The 20,594-nt window shown below is 35.1% G+C and overlaps 1 protein-coding gene across 7 annotated transcripts in view; it reads right to left on the bottom strand.

The window, feature by feature from the left end:
• kn (EBF transcription factor knot) overlaps positions 1–17,498 on the bottom strand; it is a 44,706-nt gene extending 27,208 nt beyond the window's left edge. For all 7 annotated transcript variants that reach the window (XM_088039253.1, XM_088039250.1, XM_088039252.1 and 4 more), the window contains exons 1-4: positions 17,060–17,498; positions 9,233–9,386; positions 6,439–6,502; positions 2,932–2,987 (exon numbers count right to left, since the gene is read on the bottom strand). In XM_088039253.1, coding sequence (XP_087895379.1) covers positions 2,932–2,987; positions 6,439–6,502; positions 9,233–9,386; positions 17,060–17,193 — 408 coding nt within the window. In that variant the 5' untranslated portion in view covers positions 17,194–17,498. The remainder of the gene's footprint in view (positions 1–2,931; positions 2,988–6,438; positions 6,503–9,232; positions 9,387–17,059) is intronic.
• Positions 17,499–20,594: the final 3,096 nt, after the last annotated feature.

The raw sequence follows: 20,594 nt of genomic DNA, 5'->3' as shown, positions 1-20,594 counted from the left end.
CCCTAGAGATGAAGCTCTTCCGATTGACGCGATCCATTACCGTAATTTTTAACATGGTTTATCAATTTCTACATTTCAATTCAATTTCCTGTCGACGTGTTTCGGTGAAGATTTCATAATCGTGAACAACCCGTCTATCTATCAACCTGTTAATAATTTAATATAAAATGGAAAAATATCCAACAGCGTAACTTGACGATATAATTTTCATGAGGCACTCTATTTGGGCCAACACGCCATACAAAAAAGTCTAATGTGTTATTAAAATGCATTTGTATGAACATCGATATATACTTTTGAGTTTTGGTGTTAATCCGAATGCCTACAGGACAGCTCGCGATCTCCTATTAAAATTTTATTGCACATTACACGATTACCGACTGAACCGGCACTATGTTAATCTCGTTTATTATAAATTCAAGCGCATGGAAATTTTATTGTACGGGTATCATGTACTACAACAACGAATAAAATATTTTTATGCACTAGACTCATTGTTACGACCACAGTTTATTTAATAACAGCGATTTATTTTATCAAATTAAACGATTACCGCTCCCACGCTTTTAATTACGTACACGCATTAGTCACTACTACATTCTTGCTTTATACTCGAAAAATAGAGTAAAACATGACATTTATCACTGCACACAGGGAATAGAAGAGTGTGGAAGCGAGTCGTAAAACGGCACGATTGTCTATATTTTATTTTTATCATTTTTATTACTCCAAAAGAATTTTTTTATATCCAATACTTGAGTGAAGCTTTGTTACTTCTGAAAATTCAAACGATTCATTTTTTAAAAGAAATTTGGTTGAATGGAGAGCATTTATAAAATAAAGAACTTAAAGAACGAATAGAAATAATTGAAAGAGGACAATAAAAAAAACTACGCGAGGTAGACGGAATTCACAAAATCGTCAAAAGGATTTAAAGGACCACAACATTTAATAAAATCAAAAATAGGGGTTCAACTATCTAGCTGAATGTGAAAAGCTGCAGAATCAAAAGTGAATAACCAAAATATAAAATTTGTAAAAAATATTTGACAGCTTTAGAATAGCAAAGTCAAAAGGAAACAAAAAGAAACGCTTAGAAGATAACCAGCGCACAGAATGGAAAATTATAATTAAAACAAACAAAATAATTGTGTGATTAATTTAAACTTATACATCAATGTCACTTAATTTAATTAAATTCTGTGTTTTCCTGGCCACTGTGAAAGCAGTAGCAAGCATAATGGACATATTTTGTGTTGTGCCACGAAAATGTTAATTGTAACATTAACAGACTTAGTTACTGTATACATTAGAGGAGATATCGCTTTGTGTTCCCGTTAAAGTTCCCGTAAAGTAAATTTCCCGGTAGCGCCTCTAAAACTATGGTAAATCTAATAAATAAGATTTATAAATTCAAATAGAAATCTGAGGCTTATGGTTTATGTAGTGGCAATGTAGCCAATTATCAAGGATTTATTACGGCAGGACTAATTTAGGACAAGGTAGAGGCAGGTGCCTGGATTAATCTAGAATTTACGCAGGTAATTCCTCTCTATTCCGCACTATCGTTAATATTTATACGAAAACTACAATATAGAGCAACTCGCTCGAGAAACTTTCCATTTGCAAAAGCCCCATACTTGACTTTAAGTTTATTCTTTTGAAATTCAATTTAATAATGTGAGCGAGGGCGATGCAAGTAATCAACTAATGAGTCGTTGTTAAACTTGGCATATTGAGGATAAGACGGACCATTTACCTGAGTGGCTAGTGATAGACATGCAATCTGCATTTTCACCCTCTTAAAAGTACGAGTACTTAGACAGATTAAATTTTTTTTCTAAAGATGATGGAGGCAATTGTAATAATTCAAGATTTGCAAGTTAAGTGGACAGGCCATGTGTTTATAGATCGGCTAAACGACTTGCGATAAGGAAGTAATGAGAGCTGAGTATTTCCTGTGTTATCCGCAAAGGGGGCTGTCGAGGCGCGTGGCCGACACGTGGACCTGATCGCGCCTGTCCGATATCATCACTGGAGATTATCGCCCGAAACGCCCCCGACCCACACGATTTAAAAGTTATACAATGCATATTCATCAGAGATACAAGATTCGCAAAGAGAAAATTAATTATTCGAATTGCACATGACAAATCTTTGTTCCATGAAATGGATGAGAATTTTTTCAGCCTTACATCCTGCACGAATAACATTCAGAGTCTCTACATTATTTATGCTTACAGCTAAAATTTAATTAATATAAAGAATGTCGTGTGATATGTTTGCTATTGATCTGAAAATTCCACCGAGTCGGCTCTTGGTAAAACTTTGATGAAAGTGAATTTAATTGCATGTGTGCATGCTGCACGTGACGTCGTTTTTTGTGTCTTCTCCCCAGTTTACGTAATCACGTTGTGGTAATACATCGGCAAAGTCTCCAAAAATCAGCTAACGAAATCTCGTAGAACAATTTTTACACAAGTCAAGTTGATGGAGTGAAAAGGGGAAAGCTTAACGCGTTTAAGTTCTTAAATTTAATTTTAGTCAATCATCTAACTTCAAGATGGTTTGAGGTAAAATTTAATTTCGCGCTCGTCGAATCTACAACGAGAGAGACATATCGGAGTGTGACGAAAGATCTTCCTCCGGTTTGTTTCTTGCTGCATAATTCATTTAATTATTACGCTGTGCGAATTCGAAACTGGGAATGTTTTGCTGATACACCGGTTCATCTTACCCTCTAGCCGGTGCAAAGTGGTAGAACAACACATTGGCTGCTAATTTCATTTAGACCTCGTTTGTCCGACCTTTTCAGGCTTAATTTCATTAGGTTCTGCTTTGTCGTTTAACACTGCAAGTGTTTTCGTTAAGAAGGACGCGCAGAACCGCATTTTTACCAAAAATAAACCAAGGGGAGAAAGAAATTCTTACTTGTTTGGTGACGGAGTCGATGAGTCTCACGTAAATGTCTTGCTCCTGGCGCACACCTGAAATCAAAAAAAAATCTAAGAACTTGCAGACATGTTGTGGTGTACCCGGAAGTAAGCCACGCATAAAATGGGTAGTTTAAGTAAATTTGTTACGATAATTAGTTATTACCGAGTGGTCAGAGAGCGAGGGTTGTAAACTAATTATGAGTTAGGTTTGTAACAAATCCCGGCAAGTTGTCGGTCTCAGAGGCCCCAAAGTCCGAAGTATAAGACGCAGCCAGCGGCAGTGCAAGTCTTGTACCGCAAATTCCTCAACGGCCACCGCCTCCTTATCTCGTCGGACGCAACCCTTGGTGGCGGTCGGTGGTCTATCCGGGCGGAAAATCCGTCAATCCACAAAAGACCAAAGCAAACACGCGCTGAAAGATTTATAACGCTCGCTAATAGCAGAGATAAATCAACATTCGTACAACACGACTTGGTATCTCCATTCGGCAGAAATCGAACTTTGATAGTTTACGTAACGGTGAGAAAACGATCGCATAGTTGCAGGATGATGTTAAATGCAATTAATTAATTAGCTTAGTTGATGGTTTATCAATTGTCAATTACTTGTGTTGCAGACTTGCTGCGCTGGCCGACTGCCTTTTACATTCCGGCAGAAAAACACCATTTACACTTTAGAGCAGTAAGGCGCTTACTTATAAGGAACTGGTTACCGACGAGAACGTTGCAGGAATTACAATCGTTAAAGTAGACGCTGCTTTTAATTAGATGGATAATTAATCCGACTAGTCAATCAGATCGACCAAAACAGGCGATTTGCCATACGTACAGCTTCTGTTGCCCATGGAATGTTCCAATATATTTTACTCCACAATTACTAACTCTAATTGGAATCCTAATCACTTACATCGTGACACGTGCTGCTATTTTTTGCGATAGAAGCAACATCACCAATTTTATAAACTTTTGTAATCAATGCAATTAAGGTTAGAAAGAAATACCAAACAACAGTTTCTTTAAAAAATTATCTTATTCTTTAATACTATTGATTTTAATTTGTCTTAAAGATATGTACTTGCGAGAAAGTTACAATTAGACACCATTCACTCGTTTACTCGTTTCAATTTTTTTTCATTTTTATTGGGAGTATCCACATCCGAGAACAATCCTTTTAGTCACTGATCTACAAAAACTCGAGTTTTGTTATTGGAAAAATTACAATATCTTTAGATCTAACTCCAGAAGAAATTGCAACATCGTGCATCCGATTTCAATGTCTTCAGTGCTTACCTATTCATCAATTCATCATTTTAGGTTACTTACGATATAGGAATGAAATTGAATTTTTGAATTTCGGATATGTAAGACAGGATTCTAAGCTACAAAAGCGACATCGTAAACCGTATCTTTCTATCCGTTCTATCAAACCTTAAATATTCTGGAGCTTCAAAATTTTTGGCTTCTGGCGACAACCCAAAATATCAAACGCTTCTGATTCGGTTATTTGTTGACGTATGTTAACACAGTTTTGGATTCTACATAAAATTCTGCGTCAAATGAGGACAAATAACTTAAGTTTGCCTCACAAATAAACGAAACATAGACTGAAATAGATTTGCAGAGGGTTTTTTGATTTTTAATCAACGTTTTTGGAGTGCAAACGACGATTACTTTCTTCGAGTAAGTTATCAACCAATCAAATTTCAGATTGGTAGATGAGATACTTTAACAGTGGCGTCAAAAAAACAAAAATTCAAAATTTTTCATTGTTTGAGTAAGAAATTTTTATCTTAAATTGACCATAAAATTTGGATGTCTGAGAACGGATTACTAGCGAAAAAAACAAGAAAAACGTTGGCGAAAACCTCATCTTTCGATCTCTTTTAATTTAGTTTGGAGATAAGGGGTGTTAAACATTTTGGAACCCAAAATTTACTATCCGAAACTTTAATTACTTCTAATTTAGTTAGTTGTGAAAAAATCGGGTTTTTTGAGTTTTGCTTAAAATTCTGCGTAAAGTGAGCACGAATAATTTGCTCCGCGAATAAGCGAAATATCGACCAAATTATATTTAGGTAAGTACATAATTTATCCAAAAAAAACCGAAATTTTGAATCCGGGATATGTAGTAACGGATTCTTATCGACCCAAGGGCGAGAGAAACAATCGCGCAAGCTGCATCTTGCTTGCTATCTATCGAGGTTTCGGAGAAATATATCAGCGAAAATACCGAAAAAAATGCCACCAAAATTACATCTTATGTTTATAGCTTTTTGTTATTCTCACTATTTTTTGGGCACTGATGTCTTTTATTATTGCTTTTTGATCTTTTGATTCGCTTGATATTTTGTTCAGAGTAGTTTTGTTATTTTGGATACTTTTCGAGTAGCAGGGTAGGTACTTAAAACTTTTTGTCCGGGAGTAAAAAAAAACTAAAAAAAAGTAATATTGACCTTATCGAGTTCTTTTGGAGAGCCGAATAAACAACTTCTAAAAGAATCCCATCAAAAAAAAAATTGTTGGCACATAAGAGACTCTTTTCGCGTCATATAATTCGTATATTTTTGTCTCGTTTTGTGCAAGTTTGCAGTAAAGCGTGGTAATGTGTATTATAATGGCACCCTGAATCGTTTCTATTAGCAACTTTGGTCTTTGGCATTACGTGGTTACGACTTAGCGACGTTATTATTGGCACCATTTCACTCTTAGCACTCGTCCGTCTCCTGAATCATTAAAATGATAATGCTAAAGTTTACGGCACGTCAAACAATTTCGATACTGTTGCGAGTCGGTTAGAAACAGTCCATGATAAGAACAAAGTCCTATCCGACGATAGCGCGTCTGAACAAAGACCAGGGAGGCGGTAAAGCCTTAGGGTTCGCCATCTTTCCAGTCCTGGGAGAGCATTTGTGGAGTTATTTTATTACAAATAAGGAGAGGAAGAGTGCTCCTCGGGGATGATGCTGAGTGAGGTGTGCTGTGGCAAATGAGATATAGCGCCGGTTCACTACATGTTACGTCTTCCTTCTTGTATATTTCACAGAAATCTCTTAAGCTACGTGCAATGCATTTACTGCTTTTGCCCTCGATCCATCATAAATTATTACCGCTTGTATTAACAAATTGTCAAATATTTACGTTCCTTTAACTTCACGACCCCTGCGTGGAGGTTTGTCAACCGAACTTTCGCTAAATCATTTCTTTTGCGTCTTTTCGTCTTCGCAAGGTCGCTACTAATGGACAGAAAGTGGATCAATATTGCGGCCCATGCTTGAATGAAATATGGACTATTTTGCCACTAGCGCACGACAGACTAAAAACATTAAAGCCATGATAAGATGAGAACAACGTACTTGTCTCCTGCTAAAGATAAATGAACGATTTCTTTTTGTATTTATTTTTTACGTTCTCGAAATCTACAACGTTTATTTAGGTCGCATTTTACCAATCCAAATTTTAGCTCTTAATCTATTTAGATGTAGTTAGTGCTTGGTAAACTTACCGTTGGCGTAGAGCAACTGTAGCCTGTACTGTATCCCATTGTTCGTTTTCTGGCCGTCGGCCTCCTGGAACAAAGAGGTATATTAGCAATTTAGTCGATCGTTTATATATATCTTAATAAATCTAGAGTGGAGAATTGGAGTTCGGAAGCCGTTGCCGGCGCGTTGCGATAATGGTTTCTGTTGTGACCGGCGCTCAGCTCTGGTTTGGGTTTCATGATAAATGTTCTGCCCGACTCGCGCCCTAATCTTCTGCATCGCCACGAACACAATTACACCCCCGTCTCTTGCCGCCCGTCTACAACTTCCTACCCAGCCAAAACACGCTGTATTTATTCATCTCACTTTCCCTCCGTTGTACACTTTACTAAAACGGATACCATGGCAACGTAGAATCGGCAAAATGCTTCTTGGGTCCATTTTGACGGGTCGACAAAACGTCGACAACGGCTCGTGTTCACCCGGAATTAACACACCTAAACCAATTATTCCTACAATAGCTTTGCATAATCGCTACGTATTTCAAGCTAGTTTTATGGCGAATTTTACTAGATATCTACGAATTAATTTCGGCTGCTGTTTATGCAGCCTTAACTTAAGAGCTCGTTTCGCAAACAATCCAAAATATGGAGACTTTAGAACAAAAAGCAATGTTCTGATCGAATTTAAAGAAATTTATTGTTGGAGCTGGCGTTTGCCCATACATCAAAGCGCTCAATTCTGAGAAACCTCTTCTATGGTAGCCTAGAGGAAAAATATGTCTTTGCCTTAACTCGAAAAATCAATAGTTTTTGGGGTAAACACTTTTAACGTAAAATTAACAATTATTCGTAAAAATAAAAATCTCCCAAAGTGTTTGTGATTGAGCACAATAAATACGGTAAATTTGGTGGCATCGCCAAAATATACAAAAATATGATTATAATAATTGCAGTCATTTGAGTAGATTTTAGACTCTACAAGAATTGTTATAAATTATACAGATCACTTTAATAACATTTTTGAAAATGAAGGTTAAATGCACAAAACTTTTGTCCCTTAGCATGTCCTTCAAGCGTAGGTATTCTAGAATCTAGAACTGATGTTTAGTAAATTACATTCAAACAAATCTTAATTAGTTACCTTTTTTAGATAAATAAGTAACCAGTCAGTTTTAAAACACTCTAGAAATTAGGAATTAGGTATCTTTAAATATTTTTTAATTCATTTTTGTCCTTCACATTTGGCTTTATAATTTTTTCTTTGCCCTGGCGTATTTCCAAGCGTTATAAAACTTGAAATATTTTATGTGCAACGTGCGTATGGTTTAGAAATGGTTGGGAATTACTTAAAATTAGAAATAAACAATACTCGAACCGGTTTATATTTTTAGCGGTTAGTTAGAAACATTGTAACAACACATTTGGGCCGTTCAAAATTTCTTTCCCCTGGCAGGACATACATATTTACTTGTATTTAACTTAATGGTGAAAGATTATTCATGGTTTAATTCTAATTGTTAAAATAAACAATGTGTGAAAAAATAGAAAGAAAATAGGTAATACTTTTTCAGTTATTTAAAATTTTACGTCGAATTTTCATCTCCAGGCTAATTTTCCTTGGCGAGAAAATTACGGATCACTTCTGATCAGAAACATGCTGGCGTGGATGTTGTATTTCTCGATTACGGATTTAAGAGCGGTTTAAAAATTAAAATTTTGAATAATTATTCTGCTCGTAGTTTTTTATTTTTAAATAGATTTTATTTGGTTTTAGAACCTTTGATTGAAGACAAGATTCTCTAGATCTCATTTTGATCAAATTTTTTTATAAGAGATTTGGATTAAAAAGATTTCAATGTTTTAGAAGTTTAAATTTTAACCGGCCCTTCAAAATAGAGTAAGTATTTATTCGAACAAAACAATAAACTAAAAAATTGACGCTTTTTATTTTTGGAATTTGTCGAGATCACCCACACGTGAAAAACTCGTTCCGTTGTTTTATATTGAATCTATCAGAGTAATAGAATTTAATAAAAATTTGGAAACTTTCTCGTTGTAAATTGTTTCAACAATAAAATTATAATTACACAAGTTACGCGATTTACATAATTCATGAAGTTCAACTAAAAATGAAAGTGTGAAATTACTCTATAACTAGAGCTGAGCTTAACCGTTTTCAGTGATTCTGTTAAAGACTTTGTAAATATGCAGAATTTTAACAAATTGTAGATCATATGAAAATATATAAAAATATTGCTTGCTAGTCTCTAACTGATAATTTCTTTATCCGACCACGCATTTTCCGATAAATGTTTCAGCCCCTCCCAGGTCTAACGATTTCAATTATTTTGCTCGTAGAATTTCCATGTCTTGATGGAACAAAGATAGGAAATGACCAGTCAACTGCAAAGTTTTTAATCAAGGTGGTGTACATGGTCTGTGCATGTTTGCATTGCATTGCAAAAGTAATTTGCGTGATTAGCATGAAATGTTTCATTACGAGCCCCCGACTTGTAATTATTTTGCTTGTACTCGAGGTAATTCATTAACGGGAGACCAGAGGCCGACACAAGATTCGTTTACTAGGCAAACAATGACTGTGACATTTGTTTTAATTGTTTTACATACAATTATCCTTAAATAACTGTCGACGAGAGGTAGAAAATGTAGAGCGGTTGAAAATCAAAGAGCATTTAAAGAAAAAAAAATTCTTGGCTCGTGTATTAAAAGCAGATTGAATAATGTCACGAATCCCAATTTCTCAAAGTCATCGATCCCGGTAATATCATATTCTTAAAGGTCGCCATTAACTGACCTGATCCTTTTCGATAAATCCGATGAAAGCAGTCCTTTCGATTTCCACTGGTTGTCCCGCTCGATCATACAAAGCGATGACGAAATGGAAGAAATTGGACTTTCGCAAGTTGCTCGGAGGTTGTTTTTCAAAGTGTGCTCGACCGACGCCAATCCTGCAAAAGAAATAACACTTGAAGTTGCAGATATGAAGTGTCTATTAGCACATGCTAAACAGGACGTCATACCCTAATCTAATTTACCATTAGCAGATAACGCGGTTAAACGTTATTATTTGAAGTGTCACAACACCATCTGTGCGAAAGGGTTCGATCGAAGTGGTCAATGTGGACTCCATTGTCTGGATATGGTGGCAATAATTGCTTAGGCACCACACTCCTGGTTCACCCTAACAAGATAGCGCGACATGTTCAGGACGTGTCAGGTATTTCAGTTGCTCGCCCACGGCGAAAGGGAATTGCTATAATCCCTTGAAAGGCCGACATTAGCCACTAACTAGCATTTCGCAAATTTATATGTGGGCGTTTACGGGCACTATCGAATTGCGAGGATAATTGAATGTTGGAAGCTGAACAAAATTCACAAAGAATATTATAACGAGGTCTATTAAATTTACTGGGGAAAAGATTGTTTTAAATTATAATTAGATACGTGCCTGCTTCAACTCAAGACAAATAATACTGACAAACAGTTAATAGAAAATATGATTTATTCGATTGGCTTCTCTAGCTTTTCAAAGAAAATTTATTGGATCAATTCTTGGTTCATTCTAAAACTGAAATGTGGTGATGTTTTTTATTAAAAATTAGTCAAATTTAGGGAAAATATAAAGTTGATTTTATATGCTTATTAAAAAACTTGAAATTTTTGGTTGGCTATGTGAATGCTTATCTCTGTCTTATTGTCAAATTACATAATTGGGCAAAGTTATTAATAAGTGTATCAAAAAGTAGTAACGGCTACAAATTGCATTATTTTAGCGTGAAAAATACATTCAGAATAATCAAATTTATGAAGATGGTTTTTTTTTTTTGCTAACTAGACATTTGAAATGTCTTATTCTTAATTGTTGGAAGAAATTTAGCATAGATAATATAAATAAACATGACGGTTGAATTTCAGCTATGTAGAATTATTAAAACTGTCAAAAATTTTTTAATACACTGTTAATTTTAGATCATTTTTAAATTAAAAATTTATTTTATCTCGTATTATACGATTTTCTAAATAGGTAGGTAAATAAATATTTTTACTTTTTCTGAATACTTGAAGCTGTTTTAAATTATCATTTAAAGGCACAGACAAAGAGGATTCGCTTATTTTATAAAAGCCGGAGATGTTATGTAGACTAGTTTAATATAAATCCAGTCACATCCAAATCTATTCACATCCACTAATGTCGAACTTTATTTCCAATTGAAGACAATGAAAGCTAATTTTCGTACGAATTTAATTCCTAAGCTAATAAGAGAATGCTATTTTGTCTCGTATTGTGCAGTGGCGTATCTCAAATAAACTGCATTTTATTCATAAAAAAAAATTATTGTCAGTTGGATCAAAATAGACAGCAGTGTCGTGTTAATCTGGACCAATTATTACGAAAACGATACGAATTATAGAAAAATTCGTATTAACGAGACGTGTTAATTTTATTTTAAGAAAACAAAACATAATTATTGTACACACATGAGTTTCTCCAACTATAATTTATTTAACTGGATGAGACAGGATGAAATTTCATAAAAGCTCAGTTAACGGCAGAGTTTTATTGAGTCCGCATTGGCAGATCCTGAAATTTACGTATTACAAAACATATAAGGATAATAAAATTTCTGCAAATTAGCGTCGATGAAAAAAAAATATTAACAATAATGAGTTTCTCGTTTGTTTGTTTTGGTGTAAACAGCTGTTTCGTCTCTTCAGCATAACTTTTTCCCTGTTAACGCCAAGTGTATAAATGTCTAAAACTTTTCCGTTTTACGAAAATTAGCTTTCATAGCCTTCCAGCAGGCGAGCGTAATCTGTCTGAATTCTGGAGAGATTGATGGTTTGCAAAGCACCACTCCTGACGTTGATGACAAGATCCAATTAATAATATCGCAAATGAGTGTTAATCTACTGTGTCGAACGAGCGTGTAAAAGCAAAAGCAGCTCCGCAACCAACAAAGAGAAAACAAACTACATTGCACAGTGGCGTTCCATTTCTCCAACACCTATCGTGTCACGTTTGGGTTCGTCGATAATGTAATCTATAGCCTGTATTGCCTGCACCTGTGTCGCCCCTCCCCACTTGTATTACTTGCCACTCCATTTATTTATTCGACAAAATGCAGTGCCGATACCCAATACATTTCAAATATATATAACGTTCAGAGGAGCTTTTACAGCTTAATAAAACAACACTTGTATATGTGTGCAGGCGTATCGACGCCGCCCCCGGACTCAAGGTAAACGGTTTAATCCGACGTTTTATTTGCATCGGATCGGGTGGCGGTATTGTAATATTCAATTTGGCCAAGAAGTTATGATCGTGTCGAAACCCAAAGTGTCTTGATACATTTTTCATAATGTGTGCGACGTCGAATAACACAAGACAACAATAACCGAGGAGTTGGAGAAAGACTAACAGAGCTGGACTTGAAAAGTCGTAAGAAATTCAATCGATTAAGAATTTATGACTTACATTTTGCAAGGCGTTATCCACGTGCGAAGTAACATAATCCACTGTGACGAACACAATTGATAATTACGTCATAAAACGGCGTTAGTACGATTAAAGTTTATTTAAATAGAGCAGAAAATAAGATAAGCTCAAGCATGAAATTTCGATTTTGTTTAAGATAAATTGCATGGAATCATAAAACATCCGATCAACAATAATTTTTCCATTTCTTGTAAATTTATTGTTTTTGTAATCTGTTTTATTAAGCAAAACTAATCTGAAATTGATATTTAACCTTTACACTGCTCGGCCCGGAAAAATCCGCAAAATAATAATTCGCTCAAACTGCTCCGAGCGGATATATTCGCATTGATTAAGAAGTGGTCAACTGCTCAAAACGTAATTTTTTGATGACGCAAATATAGTTTTATCTACCTCAGAGGAATACACAGTCATAAAAGCTTTCATTTTTTTAAATACATTTTTTTTACCGATCCCTGCTCAGAGCGTATATATCCGTCTACGACTAAAATTCATTTGAAATCTATTCCATGCATCTTTTTATCCACGCAGTTCAAAAGTAGATACGAACTAAGGGCCAGGTAATATTACCATAATAATCAGCTCTCATCTCAATGTTACCTTGTTTAATATATTGACGTTGTGAAAAATTAAAATCTCTATGAACATTTTTAAAACTAGTTAAACGGCCAAGTGCTCAAGACGTTAATATACGCTAAAGCAGAACACCGATCAACTGCTCGGAACGTATATTGTCGCAGGAGCTGACAAACCGCGCACAGTTACAAAATTTTCCAAAAAACATTGCGCAGTGAAAAGGTTAACAATAAAATCTCATGTTTGGCGCCGCGATCTGTAACAATAATATAAGATTGTGAGCAAAGCTTCAGTTGATTAGAAAAAGCGATTATATTTCGGTAATCGAGGCATTTTTATTAATTAAAACGTCGCACTTTTACGAGTGAATTGCATGGCTACCCGTCAGAATTAGCATGGAATGTGCTAATGGTTTAATAGTCGAGGACCTGCGTCGAGGCCCCAAAGAATTCCCCGTTTCCCGTATAAATATCGCAGCATTTGCCATTACGAAATTAGTTATAGCGTGGCACTCCTTCAAATAATATTAATTGTCAACTGTCTGGCAAGTCGATGATGTACTCAGGTAATTGTATGAACTTATCTCATGAAATCAAGTAATTATTGAATGTTTAAAAGCGTTACAAATGTACATTAATGAATCACTCGAATTAAATATAATCAATCCTCCATCCCCACACATACAAAATACACGACGTCAATCAGGCAAAGGCCCGGACTATTTTATTAAAAATTCCTAAATGTTCGTGTTGGATGTGAAAAGTCGACCACATATACAATGTTGGGATCAATGGCAATCAGGGCCATTTGTGGCTGGAACGACGCTGGTTTTGGTTCGCAGGACGCAGAACTGAAATATGCCCTCGAGCTCTGTGAATTATACGGACGCGATAATTTATACCTTGCTGTTAATGAAGGTGGTAAATGCCTGCTAGTGTTCGTTTGTTCCTATTAATTTTCGAACGCAAAAACTGATTCCGCTAAATATTTTCTCATTTTCGCTTTTTTTCTCCGGAGGTTCACCACGGGATATTTGAATAAATTAATTTCATTAGTGACAACAATTGCCTCATACATTGTTGACATTATTTCCGCATCGATCAAAACGATTTAGAAGAATAATCCACTTTTTCAGCAGTTTTTAGCAAACGCACTTCTGAGAAACTACATCGTTTTCACTTACTTTGTAGCCACAAATTTCAAGAACTGAATAAAAACGGAACACGTACCTGCACAGATTAATTTTGTTTGTTTTACGTTTGACATTTTAATTTCATATATAATAGTAAGATATATGTCTTTTCAACACCGTAATATTGAAGCTGTAGATTACGTTTTTCGTTATCTTCCGTTCTATTGTCTCTTTTGCAAGTTAATGATGCATAGTTTACAGTCTCTTTCACAATATGTAATTATAACAATTGTTTTGCTGTGCTGATTAATCAATAAAAATAAATAGGGGCATTAAAATTTGAGGGTTTATCTTTATAATGTTTGTTACATTTTATTCTTCCCAGTTCTCCCGAGTTCTAAAGTTGAGACAAGAATAGTGAATCGATTAATAAAATGCCTGTTCTAATGGCTTGTAAAATTAAAGCATAAAATTGAACCAAAAATTTATCACCAATATAACTTGGACATAATTTTGCCTGGCAATTTTTGAAAATTTTATTGAGAATGTGTTCAAATAAACGAGGCAATTAGAGGTGGCAAACTGTGCAACGTGTAAGTTAGACCCGGCAGTATTTATAGGATTCGCAAATCAGATAATGGCGGTGTTTATGTCAGTTTTTCGCTCATTTATTTCACGCGGTCAATTGAGTGCGGTATATAACGAAGCTGGGCCGTAACGGCCGCCAATAGACGGGTGATTATATTGAAATACTGTCGCCTGCAACGAAATATCTTTACTGATTTATGTCTGCCACCCTCCTCACACACATAAAACTGGCTATTTATGCGATATATAGGGGGATACAACAATAATTGTTATGTTAATACAAGCAACAGTTAATGTGGCTGAAATCGTCGCCTTAGTTCTATAATACGATTCGAATCGACTGCAGCACAGCGACCAATTTGAAATTCATGAAAAATGTCACTGTTATCGAAAACTTGTCAGATGGGACCGAATTAGTATTCCTGATCTTGTCTCTTCTTCGTTTATTTTCGCCTCGTTGCTCCCTTCACTTGCAAAAACACTGTTTAATAATGTTAAGCACAAAAAAGATTCGCAATTCACGTTCTGTTTTCCAAATGTTGTTGCCACATCACCTGAAGTGGCGAGACATCCACTTAAAAGTATAATTTTCCAGTACAAAACTAGACCGATTAAACTGTCACACACATGCGAATAACAATAAATATAATTAAATTTAAATAAAAAATTAAATGGAACGTGGTGTAAACGCAGTGTTATGAATAGCTATTACATTATTAAAAAATTTAATTTTTCATGGTAAACTGAACATTTTGCGAGTTTTTAATTTATGCATCGTGGAAAATGGACCTGTATAAAAAATGGAGCGTGCACACGTGAGCTTGCTAGCTTTGACATGTGTATTTGGGTTTTTTAAAAGGAGTGGCAACTTATTGCGAATTTGCAAGTTTGTTTATTAGAATGTACACGTGAGTTGCTGTGTGGTTCTTTAGCTAATTTAGTAATTTGTTGACTTGGACAGTTGCAAACTTTATCTATTCGTACTAAGTGAATTTAGAGTTACATTTATGTGTTTTGGAATTTTGGCATTACACTAAAATAAAGCATATTGAAACATGTTTTATCTATTTATTTTTGAAAGCCTTTGTCCACGTCAATTTTTTCAACCGCAATTTTGGTTTCAAATCGTCTGGAGGTCATCAAATAAAAATTACCCTTAGATAGTAGTCCACGTTCCACTTTCTTGAATTTTTGGTCAAAGATCAAGACTATGGGACTTTTTTGCAAGTATTCTTATAAGAAAGAAGATGGTCAGAAGTTCACTTTTCTAAGCATGTATTTATTTATGGATTTAAGATCAAATAATTGTAGAGATTTCTTAAAAGCTTCTCGGCTATGGTGATATGCACTTATCTACCGATCGAGCTTAGGTTCTATAAAAAGAGCAAAAAACGCCTAACAAAATTCTATTTAAATTACATTTATTCAAACTCTTTTTAGAAAAGATATTACTTTATATTATAAATTAATGAATATTTGATTGCAGAAGTAGGTACTTAATTCTCTAATAATTCCACAGTTTATAAAAAAAGATTTTTGTAATTTTTTTCAAATAGTGGTCAGACAAATTAATTAAAATCATTGATTTATTTTTATCCGAATTCATTGACGATTTAAATCTATTAACCATTTTGCCAAATTAATAAATAAATAAAAAAGAAATATAAATTGCCAGAATTAGACATTTTGTGGATCAAAGTAGAAATATGTAGCTAAACTAATGTATGTATATCTGAACAAATTGTAAATTGTAAGAAGTGCTTAATTAAAAATTCCACTGTGTTCCAATTGAAATAATAATTATGTAAGTTGGTATACTTGAAATGTTTTGTACCATTTTTTACTAAATTATACCATTTGCGCGAAATATATTATTATCCCAATATAAAATATAAAATCGTCCTATAGCTTATAACCCATATCTGGTAGACATAACACAAATACAAGGTATTGATTGTTCTTGAAGATATGGTGAGATAGATGCAACATAAATAAATCTGCAATATTTTGAAAATGCATATTTTTAATGTGATAAATAGGTATGTAATAAAACCAAAAAAAACTTTGTAGTTTAAATTTTTGATCTAAATTTACTAAAATTGAAAACAAGTTGGTATATCTTAGAAATATTAATTTTATTATTGAACATACTGAAAATGGAATAGATAGGTACATATACAAGTAGAAACACTAGACTTTCTCAATTATTCTCAATTTCCATAAAAAATACCTACATATGTAGATAAAAATGCAAACATGGTGTCATGTGAATTTTGTATTTACCAGTGGATCTCAACTATCTATTTTTTTTATTCATATATTAATTTTATTATCTCACTTAGAATATCTAGTAGTGAAAACAAAAAGTTTCTTAAAAACAACAATTCAATTTTTGTACCTCCCATAAATTTATATTATAAAGTAGGTATGTAAATATTACCAATTGAGCATGCTGCCCCTACCTCCTCAACCAAGTTAATTTTAATATTTATTGTTCATAGAGCATCACACTATGTAGGAGTAGAAATAGGCAGGCACCTGCTTAGTGTTAAAATCTCTTTTTGAGCTCAAACATTAATTTTACACAACAAACAGCTGTACAATTTGATTGGAGGGTAGAAAAAACCCACAAATCGTACGAGCATAATATAAAAAATAATTAAATATTCCATAAAATTCCCATTAAATTTTCAGAATTCATGAATTTTTTTGCCTCGTGTTCACTTCAAAACAAGAACACATGTTCTGAATAAATACACCTGTAGGTATCTACATAAAAGAATTTTTACCTTTATAAAGTGAAAATAAGAAAAATATAGAGTTCGTACCCGTTTTGGTCAGGCACCGCGGGCTGCATCCAAGACCTGGTGGTCGAGAGGGGTTCCTCTTTGAGACTAGGTCCTCTCGGCTGATGATGGTGATGGAGGCCCGTGGCATCCTGATGATGGTGCAGTCCAAACATGAGTCCCGGCGCGGCGACTCTCGGCGCGCCTGTCCCGGGGTACAACTTGCGGCCCCAGGCTGCAGCCACCGGGTCCAACTCTGGCGCCGGCAACGATAGCGCGGGCCACGGAGACGCCGTCGGATAACCGCGCTCCACGGGGTGGCTCTCGTCGGACCGCGTCTTGGCTGGTGTGCGGCACTCCCACGAAAGTCCTGGCGCACTCTGCACGCACAGCACTCTTCAGCCCAGGTTCATGCCGGCTCCCGCTGGAAGACGATTGGTACTCGCGAGACACTGCACAACGACCGGATAAACGCGACTGGGACGCTGATAAGCATCGAATGGTCTGGCGGCGCGTGGTGCTCCTCCTCCTCCCCAGGGTGGTGGAGCCCCACCCCGGAGACGAGCGACGCCGAGCGTCGAGGGCAGAAGGCGGCCTCTAGGTGCCTCCCCGACCAATCACTTGAGATAGCGGGAAACTACGCCGGCCAATCGACGAGAAACAACGTCACTTTTGGCTACACCCCGCGGTATTGTTGCCTTATTATCTGCTCCCTGATGGAAGAAGGGATGGGCGAGGGGAGTGGAGACGAAATAGAAGCAGGTGGCGCTACCTAGCGAACGAAAACCGGACTTGGATGTTTCGCTACTCAGATGCAATTTTGTGGCAGTGCTCTCGCGAGCGCCGGAATGTTCCGGAGCGCCACACTGTTACCGGAATCGGAAGTTTGCGACGGCGGGGATGTGGATTGGACGGTTCCGGAGCATAAAAGGCGCAAAATTTGATTATATGAAGCATTTCCAGATTTTTACAGCGTGGAAATCACAAACTTACTCATAAATTCTGCAAATTCTTTATGAAGCAGTACCATTTTTCAATCAAATTTAGTAATCGGTAATTAAAAACAGATCAAATTAACATAAAACTGCTTAATTATGATTTTTGAGGTATGTTATAGATAGCTTAATATTTTTATAACAATTTTATTTTCGATTTTAATGGATTTTTATCTTTTTGTTTCTTAGATGCTGTAAAGTTATTCTAAAATTAATCTCTTTTTAATTTTGTTCTTAAGCCACTTCTACATACTTATCCAAGATCTGAACCAGCCCGTTTTGTGTTTCTTAAAATTTTTAATTTAGCTTTCCCTTTTATTTAATTGAGAAACATAAATAAATCTCAAAATTTTACAAGAAATTCTATTCACTATTGTCAACCTTTTTATGTAAACCTTATCTAATATTTCAAACTTTGGAAAAGTTTCAATTAAAACACAATCACATTAAATGTAACTAGGGACCTTTTTAATTATTGCGTATTTATTTAGGTATTTATTATATTTATTATTTGTTTGAAAATGATAAAAATTAAACTAACAATTTTAACATCAATTTATGTTTTATTTTGAAGAGAAAATGAATTAATTTTTATTTGATTTTTTATCAGTCTGATACCAAAAACAAACCCAGTGGAAAATTCTTATCTTTCCTAACGCTTTTTAAAAAAAATTATGACATTTGTTTATTGATTATGTAATATTTGTTATTATTCATTTCGTTTTTTTGTGTACTTCTTAAATACTTGGATGAAGTTAAAGAAGTTATCGATAAAATTTTCTCCGAAATCTTCAATAATTTAATTTACCTTCTAAACTTGGCGTTTTCTCGCAAATAATAAATCATAATTATTCTTCGAATGCAGGGATTTCGTGTAAGAATTTTCTTGATCTGTTTACTCGCATTGAAAAGCCGAGACACGGCACTTCCGGGACTCCCTAACGACCGCTTCATCTAAATATGGATTATTTATTTCTTTTTATACATCAACTCTAATCAGACTGAATGATAAGTTCTTATTCAGAGTGGATATAAACATTACTTTTGATTTTAAGATTTAAAAAGGCGGAGATCATGATTTTACGCTCGTTGCTGTAGATGATGGCATCTCTTACAAAAACTTTCTTGTGGTCAGTGTGACAATAGGATTAGTGATAATCTGTTTAAGAGTTTCTAAGGACCGCCAGGGAACACAATAGAAGAATGAATGATAAATTTACTACTTGTAAAAGTGTCAGTTAATCACTGTAGTGAAGCGTTTTTGCATTTCCAATTTCAGAAATGTGTAAAATATGCATGGAAACGAACTTCCACGTAAAGGTAGGTAACGTTGTAAATCAATGTTTCAATATTGCTACGTTAACAGCGTGTGAAAATATGCTTTTAGCTATTGGGATAGGAAGAACGGGGAATTATCCTATAACCCTACCTGTCAAGAGCGAGGAACTGTTATGACAGGAAAAAATATTTGGCTGCAAGGCGAGTTATTAATGGATCGTTTGTGGCATCAATCATTAGTTTTTATACGAAAATTTTGTTCCAGGAAATCTGTTTCAGGGCTTCAATTAAGAAGCATTGCGATTAATTATAAATTTATCCCCATCTACTTAGTATAAATAAGACTATTATTTATTAGAAATTCTTATGCTCAAAGTTCTTGTAAACTTTAGACATAATAGTGTAATAAAATGTGAATCTCCAAAGCATCGATTGTTCCATGCGAAATTAGACGAAAGGAATTTTATTGTCAGTAAGACAAAACGAGTTCGGTTCAGTCATTTATAAGACAATCAAATGAATTTGGAGCGGTACGCTTTGCATGAAACACCAATTAAACAAATTTATAAGGCTCATAAAAATGCTAGTTGTTGGAAGTAAGAGAGCAGCGGAGCATTGCGAAGGGTGGAATGCAGATTGAGTCTAATGAAGAAAATTGGACTTAACGCATCTTTAATTCTTGTACATGGCAGAGGGTCGCCGACTTGAAGTCAACCGGCGGATACCTTACTTCGTTACAGCAAATTTAACAATTACAACTTGTAGAATATTTTAACGGAGCGAAATATTTCGCTCTTTTAAAATTCAAATGAGTGAAAATTTCGTGGAAGTTTTCGTAGTAGGATCGATGACAAAAATCGTAAATTTACTCCGGATCCCATCAACTTATATCGTGCATATCAAGTTTGGAACAAAGAAGAGGTGGCAGGATAATCAGCTGGTCGAGTGCAGGATCCTGTTGAGCCTTTCCAAACTCCCTGGCCTACTTGCCCAATCCATCACTATATACGAACATAACATTCAGGTTTATTTATACATTTACTTATCGGGAATGGATCTTGCGGCGTTTACGTTCAAGTTTATCCCAATTAGTCACTGAAAAATCGTAAAAATAGTTCACACGGTCGTAACATTCAGCCAGTATAATAGACTCCTGATTAACTGAGCTAATGTGGACCAGCCCCTGCTCGGATAAGAAAAAAACTCGGATAATGCGAAGACTGTTTGAAATAAAAAACATTACACGAAAAATCAACTTATTGTTTTTGTTTGTTGTACAATTCACAAAAATTTCAAAACTTTTG

Source organism: Gnatocerus cornutus, chromosome 6 (assembly GCF_029298725.1).
Source record: "Gnatocerus cornutus isolate USDA-ARS CGAHR chromosome 6, icGnaCorn1.1, whole genome shotgun sequence".
NCBI classification, from domain to species: Eukaryota; Metazoa; Arthropoda; class Insecta; order Coleoptera; family Tenebrionidae; genus Gnatocerus; species Gnatocerus cornutus.
Note: the sequence above shows the minus strand (reverse complement) of the source record. Positions and strands in the feature narration are given on the sequence as shown.